Source organism: Lacerta agilis, chromosome 9, assembly GCF_009819535.1.
Source record: "Lacerta agilis isolate rLacAgi1 chromosome 9, rLacAgi1.pri, whole genome shotgun sequence".
In the NCBI taxonomy this organism is placed as follows: Eukaryota; Metazoa; Chordata; class Lepidosauria; order Squamata; family Lacertidae; genus Lacerta; species Lacerta agilis.
The window spans coordinates 24873561-24893291 of record NC_046320.1 but is presented as its reverse complement, the minus strand read 5'-3'; the positions used below and the strand labels follow the sequence as shown (position 1 = coordinate 24893291).

General features: G+C 40.7%; 2 protein-coding genes across 3 annotated transcripts in view; one reads left to right on the top strand and one right to left on the bottom strand.

Annotated features, from left to right (window-relative positions):
- Window positions 1-55: 55 nt before the first annotated feature.
- On the bottom strand, window positions 56-11274 carry CASP3 (caspase 3). Its single transcript, XM_033161318.1, has 7 exons — window positions 11252-11274; window positions 7831-7912; window positions 5706-5830; window positions 4628-4756; window positions 3277-3452; window positions 2146-2263; window positions 56-1090 (listed from the first exon to the last, which is right to left on the bottom strand). The coding sequence occupies exons 2-7, from the start codon at window positions 7902-7904 to the stop codon at window positions 864-866; spliced, it is 849 nt and encodes a 282-aa protein (XP_033017209.1). The 5' UTR covers window positions 7905-7912; window positions 11252-11274; the 3' UTR covers window positions 56-863.
- Window positions 11275-11278: 4 nt separating this feature from the next.
- Window positions 11279-19731, top strand: part of PRIMPOL (primase and DNA directed polymerase) — a 14633-nt gene continuing 6180 nt past the window's right edge. The window contains exons 1-7 of one of the 2 annotated variants that reach the window (XM_033161317.1): window positions 11279-11602; window positions 12914-12996; window positions 14205-14389; window positions 14538-14629; window positions 16007-16148; window positions 18527-18674; window positions 19392-19679. In XM_033161317.1, the coding sequence (XP_033017208.1) occupies window positions 12987-12996; window positions 14205-14389; window positions 14538-14629; window positions 16007-16148; window positions 18527-18674; window positions 19392-19679 (865 nt within the window). In that variant the 5' untranslated portion in view covers window positions 11279-11602; window positions 12914-12986. Of the gene's footprint in view, window positions 11603-12606; window positions 12997-14204; window positions 14390-14537; window positions 14630-16006; window positions 16149-18526; window positions 18675-19391; window positions 19680-19731 lie in introns of those variants that run through there. The other variant, XM_033161316.1, reaches the window with a different exon arrangement.

Sequence of the window (19731 nt, the reverse complement as noted above, 5' to 3'; positions counted from 1 at the left end):
CATATACTTCTTAGCATCAAATAGAATATATAAATAAAACTAAGAACCACAAAAATGTGTTTAGGAGTAGGCTGAATTTATACTCTTCACAAACTACCACATGCACAACACTCCTGCCTAAAATGAAATGTGAATGTAAGCATGCAAAACTGCTTTAAGGCCTGGATCCAGTTAGGATCAGCGTTCCAAGCACCATTTGTCATCTATTAGAAAAGAAGCACCTCTTTACAAAAAAATAAAAAAAAATCTTAAGGTATTCTAAAGTGGTCAAAATGCTTTGAAAAGGCTCAAAAAGCATTTCATTTAGCCTTTTCTAAAAGGCTGAATAACTACCTCACAAGTTTGATTGTGCTACATGATTGTATATGAAAGATAATAGTTTAGTCCTTACACCATATTGAAAAACTGCACTCTTGTGTAATGACATTAATTCCTCCAATTCTAATGATATTGACTTGGGGGGGGGGGGAAATACCATTTCTATCAACAGTTTGCTTTCAGGTAAATAACCCCAGGATTGGGCTGCAACAGTTACCAAAGTTAACAAAAAGTAACCTTTTATTGCTCTTCACTCTGCGGTAACTGATACTTTATTTTGACAGTAATAGTTGATCTCTTCCTTCAATCTATTTTAGCATGGAGGTTAGAGCATAACTGCAAATCTACAAATATTTTCATTTTCCAAATTAGAATTTCTGAACTAGCAAGTGATCCCACTATTCTAGTGATTGTAGTAATCCACTCCATAGGTGATAACATTTCAATACAACCTATGTATTAGAGACTGGACTTCGGGTCAAGAGTTAAAAATAATATAAAATGCTAGTGCTCTTCTGCTAGCTTTCACACCACAGTGTAGGAAGCTAGTGAGGAAAATAAAAATCTTTTGTGAGCATAGACACAATACAAGGGATCTGCTTCTTTCCATGGAAGTCTGGTCTGTTTGAGTAAGAACTGAATTCTGCAACCTTGCGATTTACACGTGTCAGAATTTGCATAAGTTCAAGTTTTGTAGCATGCTGTTTCAGCATCCCACACAGTGACTGTATAAACCAGGAGCCATCTGATGAGTTCCTCCAAGAGTAGTAGCCTATAAGAAAAAAAAATGAATTGACTAAAATATAACATTCTTCAAAATGAGACTACAAAAGCTAATCATGTTTGAGAATCAGAGTTGGGAGGGACCCCGAAGACCATCTAGTCTAACCCCATGCAATGCAGAAATCTTACTTTTATTAAACTGATTAAGGTCACATACACCCGACCACAACTAGATAACTTTGTCCCAGAACAAGGGTTCTTCATTCAGCGTACTAAAGGGCTTCACATTAATCTCATTCTACTTTTATTTGTCCTGCTGTTAAGTCTACCACCCTTTAGTCTCAAATATTCCCCAAGAGAAGTGTTAAAAAAAAGATTAAAAAACCACCTTCATACATAGGCATGTTGATTTGGAGCAATCAGAAAGAGATTATTTTCCACTTAGGCTCCCTAGTTAGTGCATGCGGGGGTTGTGGGTCAGTAACATTTTTGTACTTGAAACAGTTTTACAAAAGGAGGGAGAAGTATTCAGGCACCTTTGTTGGACTATGACATGGGTCGACAAACTAAGGCCCGTGGGCTGGATCAGCACCAATTGCCTTCTGGATCTGGCCCACAGTCGGTCTGGGAATTGCCGCGTGGATCGCTAGCAAGCACATGTGTTCTTTCCCTCTCCCTCCCACGACAGCGGCATCTCCTCCCTCCCTCCTCCTGGCTTCTTCCCAACCTGCCTAGAGGAGGAATGGGGCTGGGCTTTGTTGGTGCCAGCAGCAGCAGCGGCGCTCAAGTGGCTGCCATTTTAAGCAGCCCCTCTCCGGAGCTCTTTCGTGTGCCACTCATCATCCCTCCGCCACCGCCAGCCCCTGCTGCTCACAAGACACAGGTAAGCAGCCACTGGGGCTCATCCGGGGCTGTGGAGAAGGGAGGGGGAGAGTTGAGGGGATGTCTTATAGTCTGGCCCCCCACAAGGTCTGAGGGACAGTGGACTGGCCCCCTGCTGAAAAGGTTTGCTGGCCCCGGACTAGGAGATGCATTAAATAAAAAGTTATAAAGCCATCTATGTATTTTGACCAAAAGCTTGCATCTTTTATTCATTTATCTTACCAGGAGCAGTTGAATAGGCATAGAGGAAGTCGGCTTCTACAGGTATTTTCTGACATGTGCTTTCATCCGTACTACTGTCTGTTTCAATACCAGAATCAAGGTCTGTTCCTCTACAAGCCTACGCAAAGGAAGACAGAAGAGTAAATGCTAGCCGGAAATATTACCACTAGTATTGGCTCGCGGAAAATGGCAACAGTCGGATACAAATGAAAACAAACAAGGAATAAGAAGACTCATTTATGCACATCTTGAAAGGGGAGGCATGCTAATCTTGATGAGGTATGAGTTTCAAGTTGAACTTTGCAGTTTTGTGACATGGAAAAACTATTCTGAGTCAGAGAAGAAGTTCACAGCACTTTTAGAGCACTCTGCTAAAATGTGGTCACAGGTGAGAACCACCAACCTAAACTGAAACAGTAAGAAATGCTTTTGTGACCTGGCCATGGTTTAGAGGCATTGGTCAAATGCTTATGTTTGGCCATTTTTGTTTCTCAATGAAAGCCCTGGCTAATGTTTCCGAAGGATGTCCAAGTAGAGAAGCTTTTGCTAATTAGCATAAAGTAATGTGTTTTCATTATTAATGCATTACACCGTCTTATTCTGCAGGAGACCTACAATTAAATGACAAATACAAAATCATCATACTGATCTCATTTCCTAATGAAAATGAACAGGGATCATGCCATTTGGGGTGGTTACCATATTCAAAAAAAGCAAGGCAACTTAGAGAAGAATTCTAAGCAGCTGCCCCACAACTATGATCCTAGTGTCTAAGCTTATGCGTTTTCTAAAATCACTGTTAAGATTTTCCTTTTGGTTTTCAATGGCCAGTTTTAAGGAAGAGAATGTATCTAATTCCATTTTTTAGTTTGTTTTTTTAGATTGCTGCTATCCTCTCTAAGTAGTAGGAATGGTATGGAAAATGAAATATTAATGCTGCTAGAAAGCAAAAAAAAATTAACACTACCAGACACAATGGATATATTTTATATTCCCAGAAACGTAACCATAGATCTTACTATTATAGTATAATGCAGACATAACATTTCCTTATCTTTGAGACACAGTTTTTTTGTTTTTTAAAATGAAAGTCTTCACAGTATTGTCATCTGTTCAATTTTGCACAATTACCTGAATAAAGAAGAGCTTTGGCTTTCCTGCCAAGGTCTTGCATCTGTCTCCTCTGAAGAGACTTGTTAACATTTTTAGCTCCAGAGGACCATCTGTACCATAGATGAGTCCATCCTCTCCATGGCTTAACAAGACACAAACAAAACTGTTTCTCTTGTTGTGATCATCCTTGGCAGCTTCAAAAAAACCCGGGGGGGGGGGAACATTGTTTAAGTATTCAGAAATTCCAAATACTCATTTGACATTTTTTCAACAAGAAAGTTTTAGGCAATAGCAAAACTTCAAGCACAATATTGCTTCCCTCCAAACAAACAAACAAACAGACAAAGTGAGACAAGCGTTGTCAATCATATAGCCTTTTTGGGATAGGCAGCATAGGAACAGGATCATTTAAGCACATTCCTATGAATTTGTGGCAACTGTAAGGCTACCTTAGGCTTGAATGCAGTTAAATTCTCCCCAACGTTGCCCTGCTCCTGCCATACTAATATCTGAAGGATAAATCCTGCTGATATGCCATATAATCCTTTTTATAGGTAGGAGGCAGTGACAGCAGTTATTAGCAGGCTTATTTTATAAATGAATATTGAAAAGAATCTTATTAAAGCAATTAGTAGTGGGGGAGAGCTTTATAAGTGGAAATGTTTAAAGAAAGTTGGGTCTGACAAATGAAAGGGTAACAAAATCAGGACTGAAAGTAACTCCTATTCTAGAATGAGCTTAAGTGTCTAGACTGAAATATTTTCCTGAGTGAAGAACGTATAGCTTGACGACATTCCTAATCAGGAAGGAATATTTTTAGTTGCCAATTTGGGCTCTGAAGGTGTCCGGGTTAGAAATACCAATTACACTGCTTAAGGCTTAAGCAAAATTAAAATATAATTTTAAAATCTCAACCTAAGGAGAGTTCATGAAAGCAGACACGGAGGTGTATTGTATTCAGCACCTGGGGCACAACTTCCAAACGTTGTTGCTAGGCCTGCAAACACATCATCCCATGATGGACCTGGTCCACATATGCATTCCCTCAAGGTGGTCAATTCTGATCTCCAGCTGTTGAGGGGACTGTATCTAGACTCCACTTGCCCATTTCCAACAGATGACTTAAGACTGTCAGAGCAGACTTTTTGGTGGTAATTTATGCTTTCAGATCCTCCTACTCAGTGGTGCGCATGCAACCTGCTGCTATGCAAAGGGACTCTTAACCCTTCTGCCACACCAGGTGTTCTACTTATTATTTAATATCAATGTTCCTCATTGCTAAGAAGAACGGACAACACAAAACCCCATGAGTTTATATTTTATAATTTGGCACAACAGGCAATACATCAACCATCAAATCACTACTTACCATTATGCAAAACTTCAATAATCTGCTTACATGCAAGATCATTATAAGGCTTCACCGTGTACCCCAAGGTCCTGAACGTGTCTACAACATGTGCAGCATCGGCATCTGTACCAGATCGATATGCCATCCCTTTAGATAAAAAAGAAAATAAGTTGCGTTGACTTAATTTTTGAAAACACTGTATGCCACAGGCAAATTCTGCTCAGTTATATGAAAATAAAATATGGGAAACCGCAGCTGGAGCCTGAAGACTTGTTCCCATATGAAATATATAAGGATTTATGGAAGACAATCCACCCTGTAAACACAGAAGGAATGGAAACAATGGGTGCACTGGTTTTATTGCAGATGAACAACAGAACTTGGCATCACCCGCTGATCCATGGAAGGACCAACCTTGTATATAAATAAAACATGTATAGAAAAAACCTTGTACAGTTGTACCTCGGAAGTTGAACAGAATCCGTTCCGGAAGTCCGTTCAACTTTCAAAATGTTCGGAAACCAAAGCGCAGCTTCTGATTGGCTGCAGGAAGCTCCTGCAGCCATTTTGAAGCCACGGAAGCCCCATCCGACATTTGGATTCCAAATAACGTTCGCAAACTGGAACACTCACTTCCGGGTTTGCGGCGTTCGGGAGCCAAAACATTTGACTCGCAAGGCGTTTGGGATCCAAAGTACGATTGGAAGGAAAAGGAACAACATTGTCAGGCTTTATTTAGGTGTAATGAAGTCACCTGTGCTTAAAGCATACCATTGCTATTTAAAAGGGGTTTTGGAAATCTGTGGCCCTCCAGATGTTCTGAGACTAGAACTCCCATCGTCTCTGACAAATGGTCATGCTGCCTGGGGCTGATGGAAGTTGGGAGGCCAACATCTGGAAGGCCACAAGTTGCTCTCTCCTGCTATTAAAACCAACAGCTCTCTCCCATGCAGATTTAGGCATGTCTGAACTTACTGACAGGCAACTTTGAAAAAGACTAAGCAGTAGATATATTTCACTTTTGGCAGTTTAAAGCAGGTTACAGGGAGGGAAGCCTTATTGGGGGGGGGGGGAGAAAGTTTTTTTTTTAAATTACCAGTAGCTGGATGGAAGTTTTTATTGTTGACTAAAAGACACATTCCCATTTCGGGGTGATCCATTCTGTAACTCTCGTCTGCCGGTATCACAGAGTCCACAGATTTGCTAATAGGTATGCTCTTCCTGAGGAAAAAATAGAATACAATGTAAAACTAAACTCTCTCTCTCTCAAATTTTCAATTTTCTGATCCTGAATTTTAAAAAAAGACTGAGGCTGCAATCCTACACACATTTGCCTACGAATAAGTCCAAATGAATTCAAAAGGACTTCTGAGTTTGCATGTATACAATTACAGTGGTACCTCAGGTTAAGAACTTAATTCATTCTGGAGGTCTGTTCTTAACCTGAAACTGTTCTTAACCTGAAGCACACCACTTTAGCTAATGGGACCTCCCACTGCCACCACGCTGCCAGAGCACAATTTCTGTTCTTATCCTGAAGCAAAGTTCTTAACCTGAAGCATTATTTTTGGTTTAGCAGAGTATGTAACCCAAAGCGTTTGTAACCTGAAGCATATGTAACCTGAGGTACCACTGTATACTGCAAATCTGTTATCTTTTGGATTTTGCACAAGTTCAGAACAGCATGAATGTTAATGCTGAATGAGAAATTGCTAGCAAAACAACAACAACAACCTAGTTATAAACAGTTCACTCAAATAGCCACTATTAAATAAATACAAGGGAACAAAGAAAATATTTCATGTTTTTATTACTATCAGATAGATTGGATAATTGAGAACAGATCTGATCCTTTGAGCACATGAAATAGAGTAAGGAGATGTAAACTCTTCCCTGCACTGCTGAGCTGCATTCAAGATGTTTGGGATGAAATAAATATGACAGAACCATAGTAGGAAGAATGAGAGAAATGTGCAAAGATTTTTTACACAAGAAGCTCAAAAGATGTTTTATGAATGCAAGACCTACATTGATTTAAGCATTTTGTATTCACCTTCTATACAGCACTACTGCTATTATCGTTATTATTACTTAATGTGTTAACTGCCCTTCAACAGCATATCCCAGGGCAGGTTACAGCAATTTAAGATTCAGAATTAAAACAGATTATAGTCACAGGAATAGGGTCTAACATCATAGGTATGCAATACAAACCACATAAGAGGGGATCAAATTGGCTCTAGTCGTTTTTGCATTAAATCTGAGAGGAACAACAGTAGACCTTGAAAAGTACAAGTGAATTTTAAAAATAAGCTTTTGAGTGCTTTTTAAAAGTGGGATGGTAAAGGAACCAATATACACCAAGTATAAACCAAAACAAACTGGGACATATTCAGCTAATAAGCTGTGATTCCTGCATTGCAGAGGTTTGAACTAGATGACCCTTGGGGTCCCTTCCAATTCTACAATTCTGAGATGGCTACAGAAGCGGAAGCCAGCACAACAGGACTTCCCCTTCTCCTTCCCCAAACATGCTCTGAGGTAGGGGATAACCTCCAGAACAGCATGTGTGGGAGATGAGGGGAGAATGTGATGTAGGACAAGAGGAACTGGAATGGTCTCCTTAGTGCTACACTGAATAGAATTCACTGATTTTGCTATAGATTTGTGCTTAATTGAGAGCTCATCTGCATTACTCTATCAATGCATTATGAATTAAAAATCTAGTCCGAGTTGTTTAATACACTTGCTTTCTTGATTACTTGCCTTTCTCAACTTATTCAAGCGGCATTCCTAAGATTGGTACCCTCTCTTGTATTTTCCTCTCATTTTTACATAAGATTAAGTCCAGAGAGTTGCTGCATTTTCACTGCTGTTTGCTTGCCTTGTCTTTCCATGTAGGATAATGGCTAATGGAAAGGAGGAGTTACAACTCACCATCAGTTGGTGCCGGGCCCATAGCTGTCAACCCTCCCTGCTGTTTCCCAATGCTATAATAAGGGAAATTCCTGCAAAAAGGGGAAAGGTTGACAGCTATGGCCACGCCCATGGGAGGAATGGGTACATTATGGGGTGGCCACTCCATATATTTTGAGGGAGATCTAAACTGAGGGGGACTTGCCTCAGGGCTCCCATAAAGTCAAAGCCTACAGTGGCTACAAGAGAAGAAAAAGACCACCACAAAGAATCAACCAACACCAATAGCAAAAATCCCCACTTACCCTTCAGAACCAGAGAGTTTTTTTGCATCTGTCATAGTTTGTGGGGATTTCATAATATGGTTTATGTCCGCCATGGTTGTTTCTGTAAATGAAGGATAAAGCGTTATCATCAGAATTTTTTAATGCCAATCAATGCCAGGAGAAAGCAAAGCTTCTGGAAAATAAAATTGTGGTCTCCCATGTATCAAGAGAACAGATAAAAAATATTAAAAAATGAGCTTCCCCCAACTTCCCAAGGAGAAAACAACCCTGAGGCATAATTATTCTGAAGGAGCATAAATTTAGCTGAAAGCTAGGCATTTTTAATAAACCCACCAAGGGAAAATGCAAACGGGCAGCTTATAGCAATTTACAACACTTGGCTACATGTTCAGGTTTAAAGTCACATACAGGGTAAAAAAAATATTGCTTCAAAAATAACTTTATACCTGAAAATCAACAGTCTGTTAAAATTAAGCAAATTGACCACAAAAGACCCATCCATCAGCGGACATCTGTTTTGATTTTGTGCAGTCAGACATATGCTCTGTCACTGATGGTTTGTTTCTTTTCCACAACACCAATGCTAATGTACTGAAGCACTGAAGCTCTTGGGAGGACAGCACTGTTACTAGCTAGCTTCACCGGAGTACTAAAGCATTACCTCATCTTGGTTAGCTAATGCATTGATGTCATATTCTGTCAAGCAGAATATACATCTCTCTGGGGAGGATGATCTCATTCTACAAAGGATGAAAGAAAGGGGAAAAGGCTTCTAGGAATAGTCACAGTTAACGGATATTCTGCTTTGAAGTTCCTCCTCCCCTAGGTAAGAAACATTTTAAAGGGCACATAAAGTTATGAGGCTTCTAGGAAAAGTCAGTAACAATACAACTGACATGATTGGGTTTTTTTTGCCCGTTACATGTGGGATCATTATAGAATCATGGAATTCTACAGTTGGGAGTATGAGGATCATGTACTCCAGCCCCGTGCAAGGCAGGAATCATTTGCCCAATGTGGGGCTCGAACCCAGCCTATACCTGTAGGTGTGTGTATACACACCTTTCTGACTTTAATGTGGCTGGAATGAAGCCAACCGTGCAAAGATAAGATTCACTTTCATTGCTCCATCTATTTTTTTGCCTCTGGTCCTGCTCACCACTGACATGGCAGGCTCACAAGACATTCCCGTTATCAGAAGTTGTTGCAATGGGATCTGCTCAAAACATGTTGCTGTGAAAGCCTATGACAAGAGTGGCTACTATGCATCACATAAAAGCCCTTTCACTAGTTGTTGGCTATGGTGCCTTTTCTACCATTTGCTGCTTGATGCAATAATCACAAAAGGAAACTGCCATCTAGATGCAACCTACCGGTAAATTGATCTGCGCGTTTTCACATGTCAATTGCTCCTAACGAGCTTAGTTTCTACATATATCTGTTTATGTTGACTTTGCCACAGACATTATAAATATGGAAAATGTTTTCTGGAGCTCTTGACACTAGTGACAAACTTCATAGACTTGACTGAGAACATAGATAAGCAAAACTAGCAAGCCTATTATTGTGCAAACTGGACTTTTCCTCTTTAACCTTGTTTATCAATCCATACACTCTTATTTTCACTTTTAACAGGAAGATACAATTAATTGCACAAGGCTGAAAAGATCTAGATGCCTATCTGCAACTGTCAGTATAGTGCCATAGTGTGTCATTCCTCCTTGCAAAACTGAGAAGGTTAATTCCGAATCATGTTTAGTTTCTTGTACAGAGCGGTTAGTGCTGATGACATTAAGACAACAATGTTTTCCTTTGTTGGAAAATAATAATCTTTTGACTCTCATGGATTTTGTTTTCCTCCTTTCTTGAGAAAAAAGGTGCTGTTGCTTCATGATTGTGAGAGTTCACATAAATATTCAACTGCTTTAGTCTCAAGCTTTCCAATTTCTCCATCCACAGACCAACTGACTAATTCTTAAGAAGTTACCACTGAAATTTTACATAAAGCAAAATTCATATTGATTTTGGGAGTCCTTCCTTGGATAATAAATAATCTGAAAGATTTCAAGGAAAGTAAAATATTTTATTTTGACTGGCTAGGAACAGTTTTCAGTGTGGTTTTCATGTAAATCCTTAAGGCTGCTATCTTATACACATTTACTCAGAAGTAAGTCCCACTGAACTCAACAGAGCTTACTTCTTAATATACATGCATAGGATTACAGTGTAAATTACCAACAGATTTTGTTCAAAATGAAATTCAAAAATTCCTCCTCAGGCAAAACACTAATTTCAAGGGAAATCTAAAACATTCCTGCAAAACTGGCAACATTTTCCAGATACTGTTGTAGTAATTTTTTGTTAAGACTGACAACATTAATCTAAGCCATTTGAGTGAGGCAATGCTGCTATGAAGTCTTTGGTGGAAGGGTGATAAATTACTATGTTCCCATCTTGGTCTCCAAGCAAAACCTATGACAGAAAAACTCAGGTTTTAAAACTGGTAAGATTGCTAACTACATAAACAAACAAAATGGCATTATTAAGCAACCCTTTCGATATGCTAAGTACTGCTATTGGGCTACTGTTCAATCCAAGTGCAGCATACACAATTATCACAAATTTTAATTGTGATTCAAGTTAAACCAAAGTAGTTTAGCTACCATCTCCTGCTTTGGTACTCACAAACAAGATAATATTCCTTCCCTTCTGCAGAAGCTAGCATACTAATGGGCGTTTGGGGGTGGTGTTGTTTTTTTAAAGCAATACTTCACTAATTCCTTCATATCCTGTCACGGAAGGATGCCACATGTCTGATGAGCTGAAAGAATATTAGAACAAAAACAACAGACAGTGAAGGGGAGATTTATCAACTCTACCACCAAGCCACATGTGTGTGGGGGGCGGGCGGGTTGTAAGATCTCTCGGTCTGCTTCCGCTCTGTAAAAAAAAAAAAAAAAAAAGCGGAGAGCGAGCGAGCGGGTCCCCTTTTGTTTGCAGCTCAGCGTATACTGGGCTGGATTCAGACCTGCCAGCTCCTCGCCTGGTTCCTAATAAAAGGCTCGAGGGCATCCGTGTTCCGCGCCTCAGATGCGCTGGGACGGAAAGAAGTAGGAACAATAAGCAACTATGGCGCCTAGCAGCTGCAACAGCAGCAGGGGCTGCCGGGGGAAGGGGAGAAGCCGAGCAGGAGAGAGGCTGAGGCCGCGGGAAGGCGGGCGGGGACCAGGCTTCCCACGCGGGTGGGGCTCGGCTGGGGAAGCAACAGTTTTCCGCAGAGAAACTTTTCTTTGTTTTACCTTTGCTTTCCCAGCGCGCTTCCTCCTACTATCAACAAGAAGCGCCACGCCGGGCGGGGAGGGCGCCTGCAGGCTGTCTGACTGGCTGGCTTCCCTAAGGGGAGAGAAAAAGCAGCCTGGGCGGGCCGCGGGCCACTGACCTCGGACGTCTCCTCCTCCTCCTACTCCTCCTCCTCCGGTGCTGCTGCGGTTGCCCGTTTCTCTCTATGGACCCAAGTGCCTGGCGGAGCGCGCTTCCTCTTTCCTCCGCACTTTGCTCCTTCGCTCCGTCTCCCACCCCTCAGCCCCGCCCCTAGAGGAGGAGGAGGAGGAGGAGGAAAGGAAGAAGGAGAGGAAGCTCCCCTAGCAACGGCAACGGCCCCAGCAACAAGGAAGTTTGTCCAATGAAAAGCGCGGGAAACCGATCGGCGGCTCCCTCTTTTGCGCGCGCAAAGCCACACCTCTTCGGAAGCGGCTGCAGCTGCTCTCCTCCCCACGCTCTCTTCTTACAGGTAGGTAGAGGGGCAGCTGTGCTGCGGTTCACCCCCCCATCAGTGCCGGATTGACGTATAAGCTAAACAAGCTATAGTTTAGGGCCCAACTCTCTTGCCCCCCCCCATTTTCACTATTAATATACTTTTTAATTGTATTTCAGTTCAACAATTACTTTGATAAAATACATATTTTGTTATGTGCTTTAGATACCTATTACTTACATAAATCGCCATATAGCATATATTCAACACAAAAAAACAGCTACGATTTGTTGTTGACAAAGGACAGCTGGTCATATAAAGGGCCCCATTACCTTCAGTAGCTTAGGGCCTCATCAAACCTGAATCCAGCCCTTGTGTGGACCCGGATGAAATCGAAACAGCACTAAAGTGTTCCTGTGTAGCTACTGCTATAATGCCAGATTTATTTTTTTAAATTGGACTGGTATTGGGAGATACGTGTGTATATAGTACACTGAAACATACACTGTTTTGAATTTGAGCTCACCCGTTGCTATTACGGTACTTAAGCTGATTTCTACTGGTGGAGTAGAGTTAAATCTGTGGGTTGTGCCTAGATGCCAGAGCCTGCTTCCACACTGAAATGTATTGTACAGCAATCCTGACATGCTGGAAGACAGGCAGCCTTGGATGAGTGGATGTCCATAGTTCAGACTGCTTATAGCAGAGCTTTCCAAACTCTTATGTCGCAACACATTAGTGTGTCGTCTGCAGTGTGTCGTGCGAACGCTCCGCACGCTCCTCCCGGGGCTGGAAAGGGGTTAGTTTAACCTCTGGTTTGCTAGTAAAACTGAATTACTGTGTCGCGAAATGATGCAAAACTGAACTACTGTACTGGGTTGCAAAATGATGCATGTCTAAAAAGAGTGTCACCAACATGAAAAGTTTGAAAGATCTGGCTTATAGGAACCTGCAACCTTTCTTTTGTGTATGTGTGTGTGGGAGGCCTATTTGCATTTCTTTTGCCTATGGTCTGGGTGCCAACTGGATTTTGGGCCCCAGTACACAGTGTATGTGTACTGTGTACTATATGTGCACTATACAAATGTGTACTATACAAATAAAAAGTATCTCCATTGCTCTAAATAAGTCCAGCAATTCAGAATGTAGCACTGGACAACTAACAGACTCTACTACTGAGCTGACATGCGTTAATCACAGATATAGTTGGGGCACTGGGTCTTTACCATAGCAACTGGCTTGGCTGTTTTTGCACCTGCAGTTAGCTCAGCCACGGGGTGATTTACATTTATGAAGGAAATTAACCACTTCTCATATTCAACATATTAATAGTCTATGTTTTTACAGGTATTTTCCCCTCACTGTGTTTGCTGTCTCAAAGTAGGATAAAGACTGGTTGCTCCTCTGCAAGAAACCTATCATGAGCACCAGTAAGTCCACTATTCCAAGTTCTGAAAATATTTACATTAAACTTAGCAGTATTAAGCATGATTAAAACTTCTTACAGATAAAATCACTGCTGATTCAGAATAATTTATTTGATTGTTGACATTAGTGGTTTGTTCCAGAATTCTGTGAGGAGACATCGCATGGAATTAGGTGGTCTTGGTGCCTCATTTTTCCTGTGCCCCTTGAAAACCTGCTTCAGAGGGTTGGAGGACTTTCTGGGACAGGATGTTAGGGCTGCAAGTAGAGGAAATCAGCAAAAGTCCCTTCTGTTTGTAGAAGAGCTGCTGGGTCCAAATCCTTTGGATCCAACCCAATAAAAATATGTGCATATTCTCAAATATAAGGTGGGAAATGCAGATTGAGAACATAGGATACTGGACTGAATATATGCGGAGAATGGCATGATCCATATATATACACAGATATATTCGCTTGCATCACTGGACTAATGTCCTGTTTCATGACCATGTGTATTAATACTTCCACCTTTCAAACTGATTTTCTGGTGGAACATGCTTGCTGAAGGATGTAATGGCTTGGCATTAAAATATGTACTTTGAACAAGTTAGTGTTAAGAGTGGTGTGTCAATTGCAGCCCTATTTTTTAGAAGTGCATGTTTATATACACCAGAGCTTTCTGTCTTATACATGAGCAGCAGCTAGCAAAGGACTAAATCCCTGTTTAATGTATATTTTAAAGTGGAAATTGTGATCTATGTGCACCTTTCCCAATATGTTTGAGCTTTCTTATAATATCAACACCCAGTTGCTAAATAAATTGTAAGAAGTGGGGTGTGTCCTCTGTTGAATGTTCTGCTAGACTTATCGTTTGCATGTCCACCAACTCAGCCTGTGAAATATCTATCTATGCACTTCCCAAGTGTCTCTTAAGATACAGGATAAGCTGAAGCTTCAAAATAAGCAAGCACCTTGTCTTACTGGTCAATGGTTTCAATTGATTCTGGAAGTGGTTAAGTCTGTACTTGCATGCTTCTTTGCTTATTTGCACCACCCATTTACAAATGCCACATCTCTGGTAGTCAAGAAGATAGTAAGAGTCGATCCTGCATCCAACTTCTGGGTTATATTGTATAATAACTACTGTATCTGGAAATGATCATGAGCTTCGCTTGTTATTTATAAATGGAACTCTTGGTTGAATACAAACTTGATATTTTGATTGCTTTAGAACAGACAAAGAGAAAATGGGAAGAAAGGCTGAAGGATATTGAGGAGCTAGCATCTTCGTATAAACAACGGCCTCTCTGTGCACGTTACAAACCGCAGTTGTCCAAACCATGGCAAGCGACCCCAGTTTGGAAGCTATTTCATCGGCAAACTCAAGCATTTAACTTTGCCAAAACTTGTAAACAGGTATGATGGTTAATGATTAGAATGTGGCTTTGCCAGCAACATGCCTTGCACATGTTAAGTTTTTGTTACAGCACATTTATAATTGAGAAATGACTTGGCTTTGGGTACTTTGATTTGTTGATTGAGGTTTTTTTTTTAATTTTTAAAGGATGTTCATGTATTTGCTTTGGAAAAGAATGCAGAAAACAAGCAAAGGATTTATCTTGTGACAACATACACAGAGCTTTGGTTTTATTACAGGCAAGTATCTGAAAAACAAGTACTGTACTCAGAATGATTTATGTTCATATATTGATGTAACCCAAACCTTTGTGTGTTTACTTTGAATAAGTTCCCGTGTTAAATGGCACTTACCCCCATGTAGATGTGTGTAGGGTTACAGCCATTGCAATTCAGAAGTTGAATCCAGACTTTGCCTTTGGGGTATGTCTTTGGTTGAATCCAGACTTTGCCTTTGGGAAATGCTCCTACCTTATACCTTTGATCCAGCAGTGGGATCACACTGAGAGAAGACAAGGTGACGGGAAACCTTTGCTGAGTTCCCCAGAAGCCCCCAGCATCACTTTTCACAGTGTTCCAGTAGGTCCCCCAATCATGTGAAGCAGATTTTTGGAGAGCACTAAGGATTGGAAGGGGAAATGGGATTCTGTAATAGTCTGCTTTCCTTCCTCTGCTGACTAGAGCACCTCCTGAGTGGAATTCTGCTTGGGGTGCTCCTGGAACCAAGCCTATGCAGTGGAACCTAGGTTCTTGAGCGCCTTGGTACTTGAGCATTTCGGCACCTGGAAGTGTTTCGGTTTTCGAATGTTTTTTGGAAGCCAAACATCTGATGTGGTTGTCAGCTATTGTTTCCGGGGCACCTGCGCCATTCAGAAGCCACGCCTTGTTTTTCGAACGTTTCGGAAGTCAAATGGACTTCTGTAACGAATTATGTTCAAGAACCAAGGTACCACTGTATATTCATTTGTGTTTTCTCCCCAGTGTGACAGAACATTTAACTTTTCATTAGATTTTTATTAGATTGAGGGTATATTTTCTTTTTCTTCCAAAAAGGAAACTAAAAATAAACAAATATGTGGGCGCATCTTTTGCACCTCTGACCTTACTGAACAACATGAGTGCTGGTGTAGCGCCTGACATCTGTTGCCACATTAGTTCACTTCTGGTGTAAGCTCGTTGCAACAGTTATGCAGCTTTACTTAGATAGGCTCACTCAGCCAGCACATCTTTGTGCTTTTGTGTTCTTCAACAGTGTAGTGGCTTTCTGTAAAACCATACACATAAAGAACTGGGACATATTTTTGGAGCAGGCAATAACTCAAAGTGTTCCCAAACTATATATTTCTTTATAGTTTAGAGTTGCTCATTCCAAATTTTACGATAAACAGCTGTGTTCATCAATAGGATGCTATGGGTTTTTCCAGGCAATGAGGGTTCTTTTCTGTTTGGCCTTTCAGAAGGTTCCATTTGCATTTCACAGAGGTTATCACGTGCATGCAAGACAATAGCAATGTAAAGTAACTACAATTTTATTTAAAATAATTTGGAATATTTGCTGTAATCTGATAATCGTAATTGCAATGAATATAAATTATTGTGATTCTCCCTTTAATCTAGAACATATAATGAAACAAGCCTTATGCATTGTTATGAGGTTATTCCAGAAGAAGCTGTTTGCAAACTTTACTTTGATTTGGAATTCTACATACCAGCTAATCAAGAAGCTGATGGGAAACAGATGGTAGCAGACTTGATAGAGGTAATATTAAAATAATAAGGCATATAGATTTAGGCAAAACATTAGGGAAAATATGCTCGGTATAATGGAATTTTAACAATGAAATAAGCTGCCAAGGGAGGCAGTAGAACCATCCATCATCTGTTTAAAATCTAATCCTGCAACGTATTGGGCAAGACATGGCATGACCTTTCTATCTAGTCTAAGCACTTGAGAAGTAGTACAGTCATACCTTGGGTTGTGTTCACTGCAGGACACAAACACTCCTAACCTGGAAGTACCGGAATGGGTTACTTCCGGGTTTGGCACTTCGCGCATGCGCAGACATGGCAGGTTATGGACGCTGCAGGTTGCGAACGTGCCTCCAGCACAGATCGCGTTCGCAACCCGAGCATCCACTGTAATATCAATTGTGAGGGAATATAGTATGAACAGACTTTGATGTTAAATACCAGAACTTGGTACTTCGAAATTTCAAGTAACATATAATACTTTTATTTTACCAAAGAAGAGTGCCAAGTCTTAAAAGTTTCAAAAAAAGTTTAGTGGATGGTATGAAAGTTGGAGCACACTGGGGGAAATAGCAGCTGTCTTTGTTTCAGTACATAGTCATAAGATGTGCCCTTTTGACAGAAGTGGAAAGTTTGAGTATTTCTGAGGTCGGGTGAAGAGGGGCAGTGTGGCTAATTTCCCATGCACTGTGTAAAAGAGGAAGGACGGGGGATGAGGCCTAAAACATTTAAAGTGTTGCTTGACCAAAAAGGCATTTTTTTTTTTGGCCACAATATCAGTCCATCTGAAATGGACTGGCCAACTATCAAAGGCCTATGTGTAACGTACTACATATGCCCAGGGCCTTTTCGACTTCCACTCACCTGCTTGCTGCTCCCCTTGCAAACTCGCTCCCAAAGCCCAGACCACGTGGCCAACATATAGAAGTAAGTACCACTGAGTTGGAGGAGGGCTTTTCTACCAGATGTTTTGGATGGGACTATTTATTTGGCTTTTCATCATCTTTGTAATCAATGAAAACATAAAGTATCTATATTTTTAAATACTGCTACTGCAAGAGGATACTGTTACGGAGTACAGTCGTACCTTGGTTTTCGAACAGCTTAGTTCTCAAACGTTTTGACTCCCGAATGCCACAAACCAGAGTGTTCTGGTTCGCAAACTATTTTTTGGAAGCCAAATGTCTGACGGGCCTTCCTGCAGCCAATCAGAAGCCGTGCTTTGGTTTCCGAACGTTTGGGAAGTCAAACGGACTTCCGGAACTGATTTTGTTTTACTTCCAAGGTATGACTGTAGGAGAGAGGAAGAGATATGAATATGGAAGTGCCCTCGGGTAGTAACATGGAGGGGAATGGCAAGGGGTTGGTGAGTGAGTGAGTAAGCAGGGGCACAGCCCCTGGGAAGTAGTATCAGGGAAAAATAATTTCATGACAGAGGGAAAATGGCTCGGCCTTTTGGTTAGGATCATATGAAAACATTCGCTATGTTTAAACAGCAAAGCTGCAGCAAACCAATCTGTAACAGAGAGAGCACAAAGTATTGTGGCTTAAGAATTCCCAATTTCAGTGGAGTCAATGTTGTTGTTGTTCAGTCGTTCAGTTGTGTCCGACTCTTTGTGACCCCATGGACCAGAGCACGCCAGGCACGCCTATCCTTCACTGCCTCCCGCAGTTTGGCCAAACTCATGTTAGTAGCTTCGAGAACACTGTCCAACCATCTCATCCTCTGTCGTCCCCTTCTCCTTGTGCCCTCCATCTTTCCCAACATCAGGGTCTTTTCCAGGGAGTCTTCTCTTCTCATGAGGTGGCCAAAGTACTGGAGCCTCAACTTCAGGATCTGTCCTTCTAGTGAGCACTCAGGGCCGATTTCCTTGAGAATGGATAGGTTTGATCTTCTTGCAGTCCATGGGACTCTCAAGAGTCTCCTCCAGCACCATAATTCAAAAGCATCAATTCTTTGGCGATCAGCCTTCTTAATGGTCCAGCTCTCACTTCCGTACATTACTACTGGGAAAACCATAGCTTTAACTATACGGACCTTTGTCGGCAAGGTGATGTCTTTGCTTTTTAAGATGCTGTCTAGGTTTGTCATGGCTTAAAGTCATATACCGAGTTAAATCTTAGTCATAAAGATACTTACTTGTATTTTGCTGTATTTGAAATTTTCTGTGTTAGTTTTTCTAAAAGCTATGAAGCCATTTTTTGTGCCGGTTAATTTTGCATATCAGGTCTTTTGAATATGTTTATATTATCTTATGTTTTTACTTATGGCAATGTTTAAAACATGTTGTAAGTAGTGTGGATACTTATTGGGTAATAAGCCATTAACAAGCTTAATAATTAATAGGGGACAAATTGGTAAAGGGAGAATTTCACTGTGTCTTTCAGTTCATTTGTAAAAAAATTGATGAACACTATGGAATAAAATGTTCAGTTGAAGATGTTTTGAATCTGGATTCCAGCACCAAAGAAAAATTTAGTTGCCACTTAATATTTTTGCTCCACAATGCTGCATTTAAGAATAATATTCATATAGGTAAGCACAATTTATTTCAAATGCATGCAAAATTGATTTGCAACCATTTTAAAGTAGTGGATATGAATTTATATTATTATCATTTTTTTCCTATATATCTAACACATTGGGCTGAATATACGGTCAGTTGGCAAGTGTGGCTCACATGCTTCATTGGTTAAAGTGTCTGACTAGGAGCAGGAAGGTTCAAATCCTCACTCAGCCATGAAGTTGACTGATCTTGGGCCAGACTATCTCTCAGTCTAACCAACCTCAAGGGATCGTTAAGAGGATAAAATGTTCTGGAAGAACCAACTTTAGCTCCTTGGACAAAGAGTGTAAATAATAGTAACACGCAAACTAAGTACTTCCAGTTTACAGAGGTTCGTTGTGCAAGTTATTCCAGTCTGCACTGGTGCCCCTGCCCTCATGGCTGACTTGGTTTGGTTTGGTTTGTGTATTGCTAGCTTCCTGCAGCATGCCAGCTAATGTCATAGGGTTCTTTCTATGCTTTTGTTTGTATTCTAGCCACCAGATCAGGAGCATGAGAAGCTAACTGGATAAGCTGTTAGTAAAATCTTGGAAAAAGGAATTTGTACAGTGCATGCTGTTTTGGCTCCCCCCCCCCAATTTGTAAAGATTCAGTATTTCCCATTAGGCAAGCAATTGCATATTGATTCTTAGATTGTTTAACTTTCCTGCTGTTGATCTCTCAAATTTCCCCATTCTATTTTTTAGGTAACTTTTTAAGAAAAATTTTGCAACCTGCTGTTCTATTAACTAGGAAGAGAGACGCAACGGTTCCAGAGAAACAGGTGGTCTCTCGTTCTCAGAGTTGCAAAGCTGCCACTGATTTGCCCAGCTCTGTTGAAAACCAGACTGTCACCAAGGATGTGTCTGATAGCAGGCAACTTAGTGCAAACCATTCCTTGGGAAATGGTGCATCTCAATGGAAAGAAAATCTAGATCTTTCATTTCTAATAGTGAATGGTAAACACGGAGAAAAGCAGTTGTTCATAGATCTTGGTAAATATAAATGTACACTTAATACACAGCTCTATGTTAATATTTTTGCATA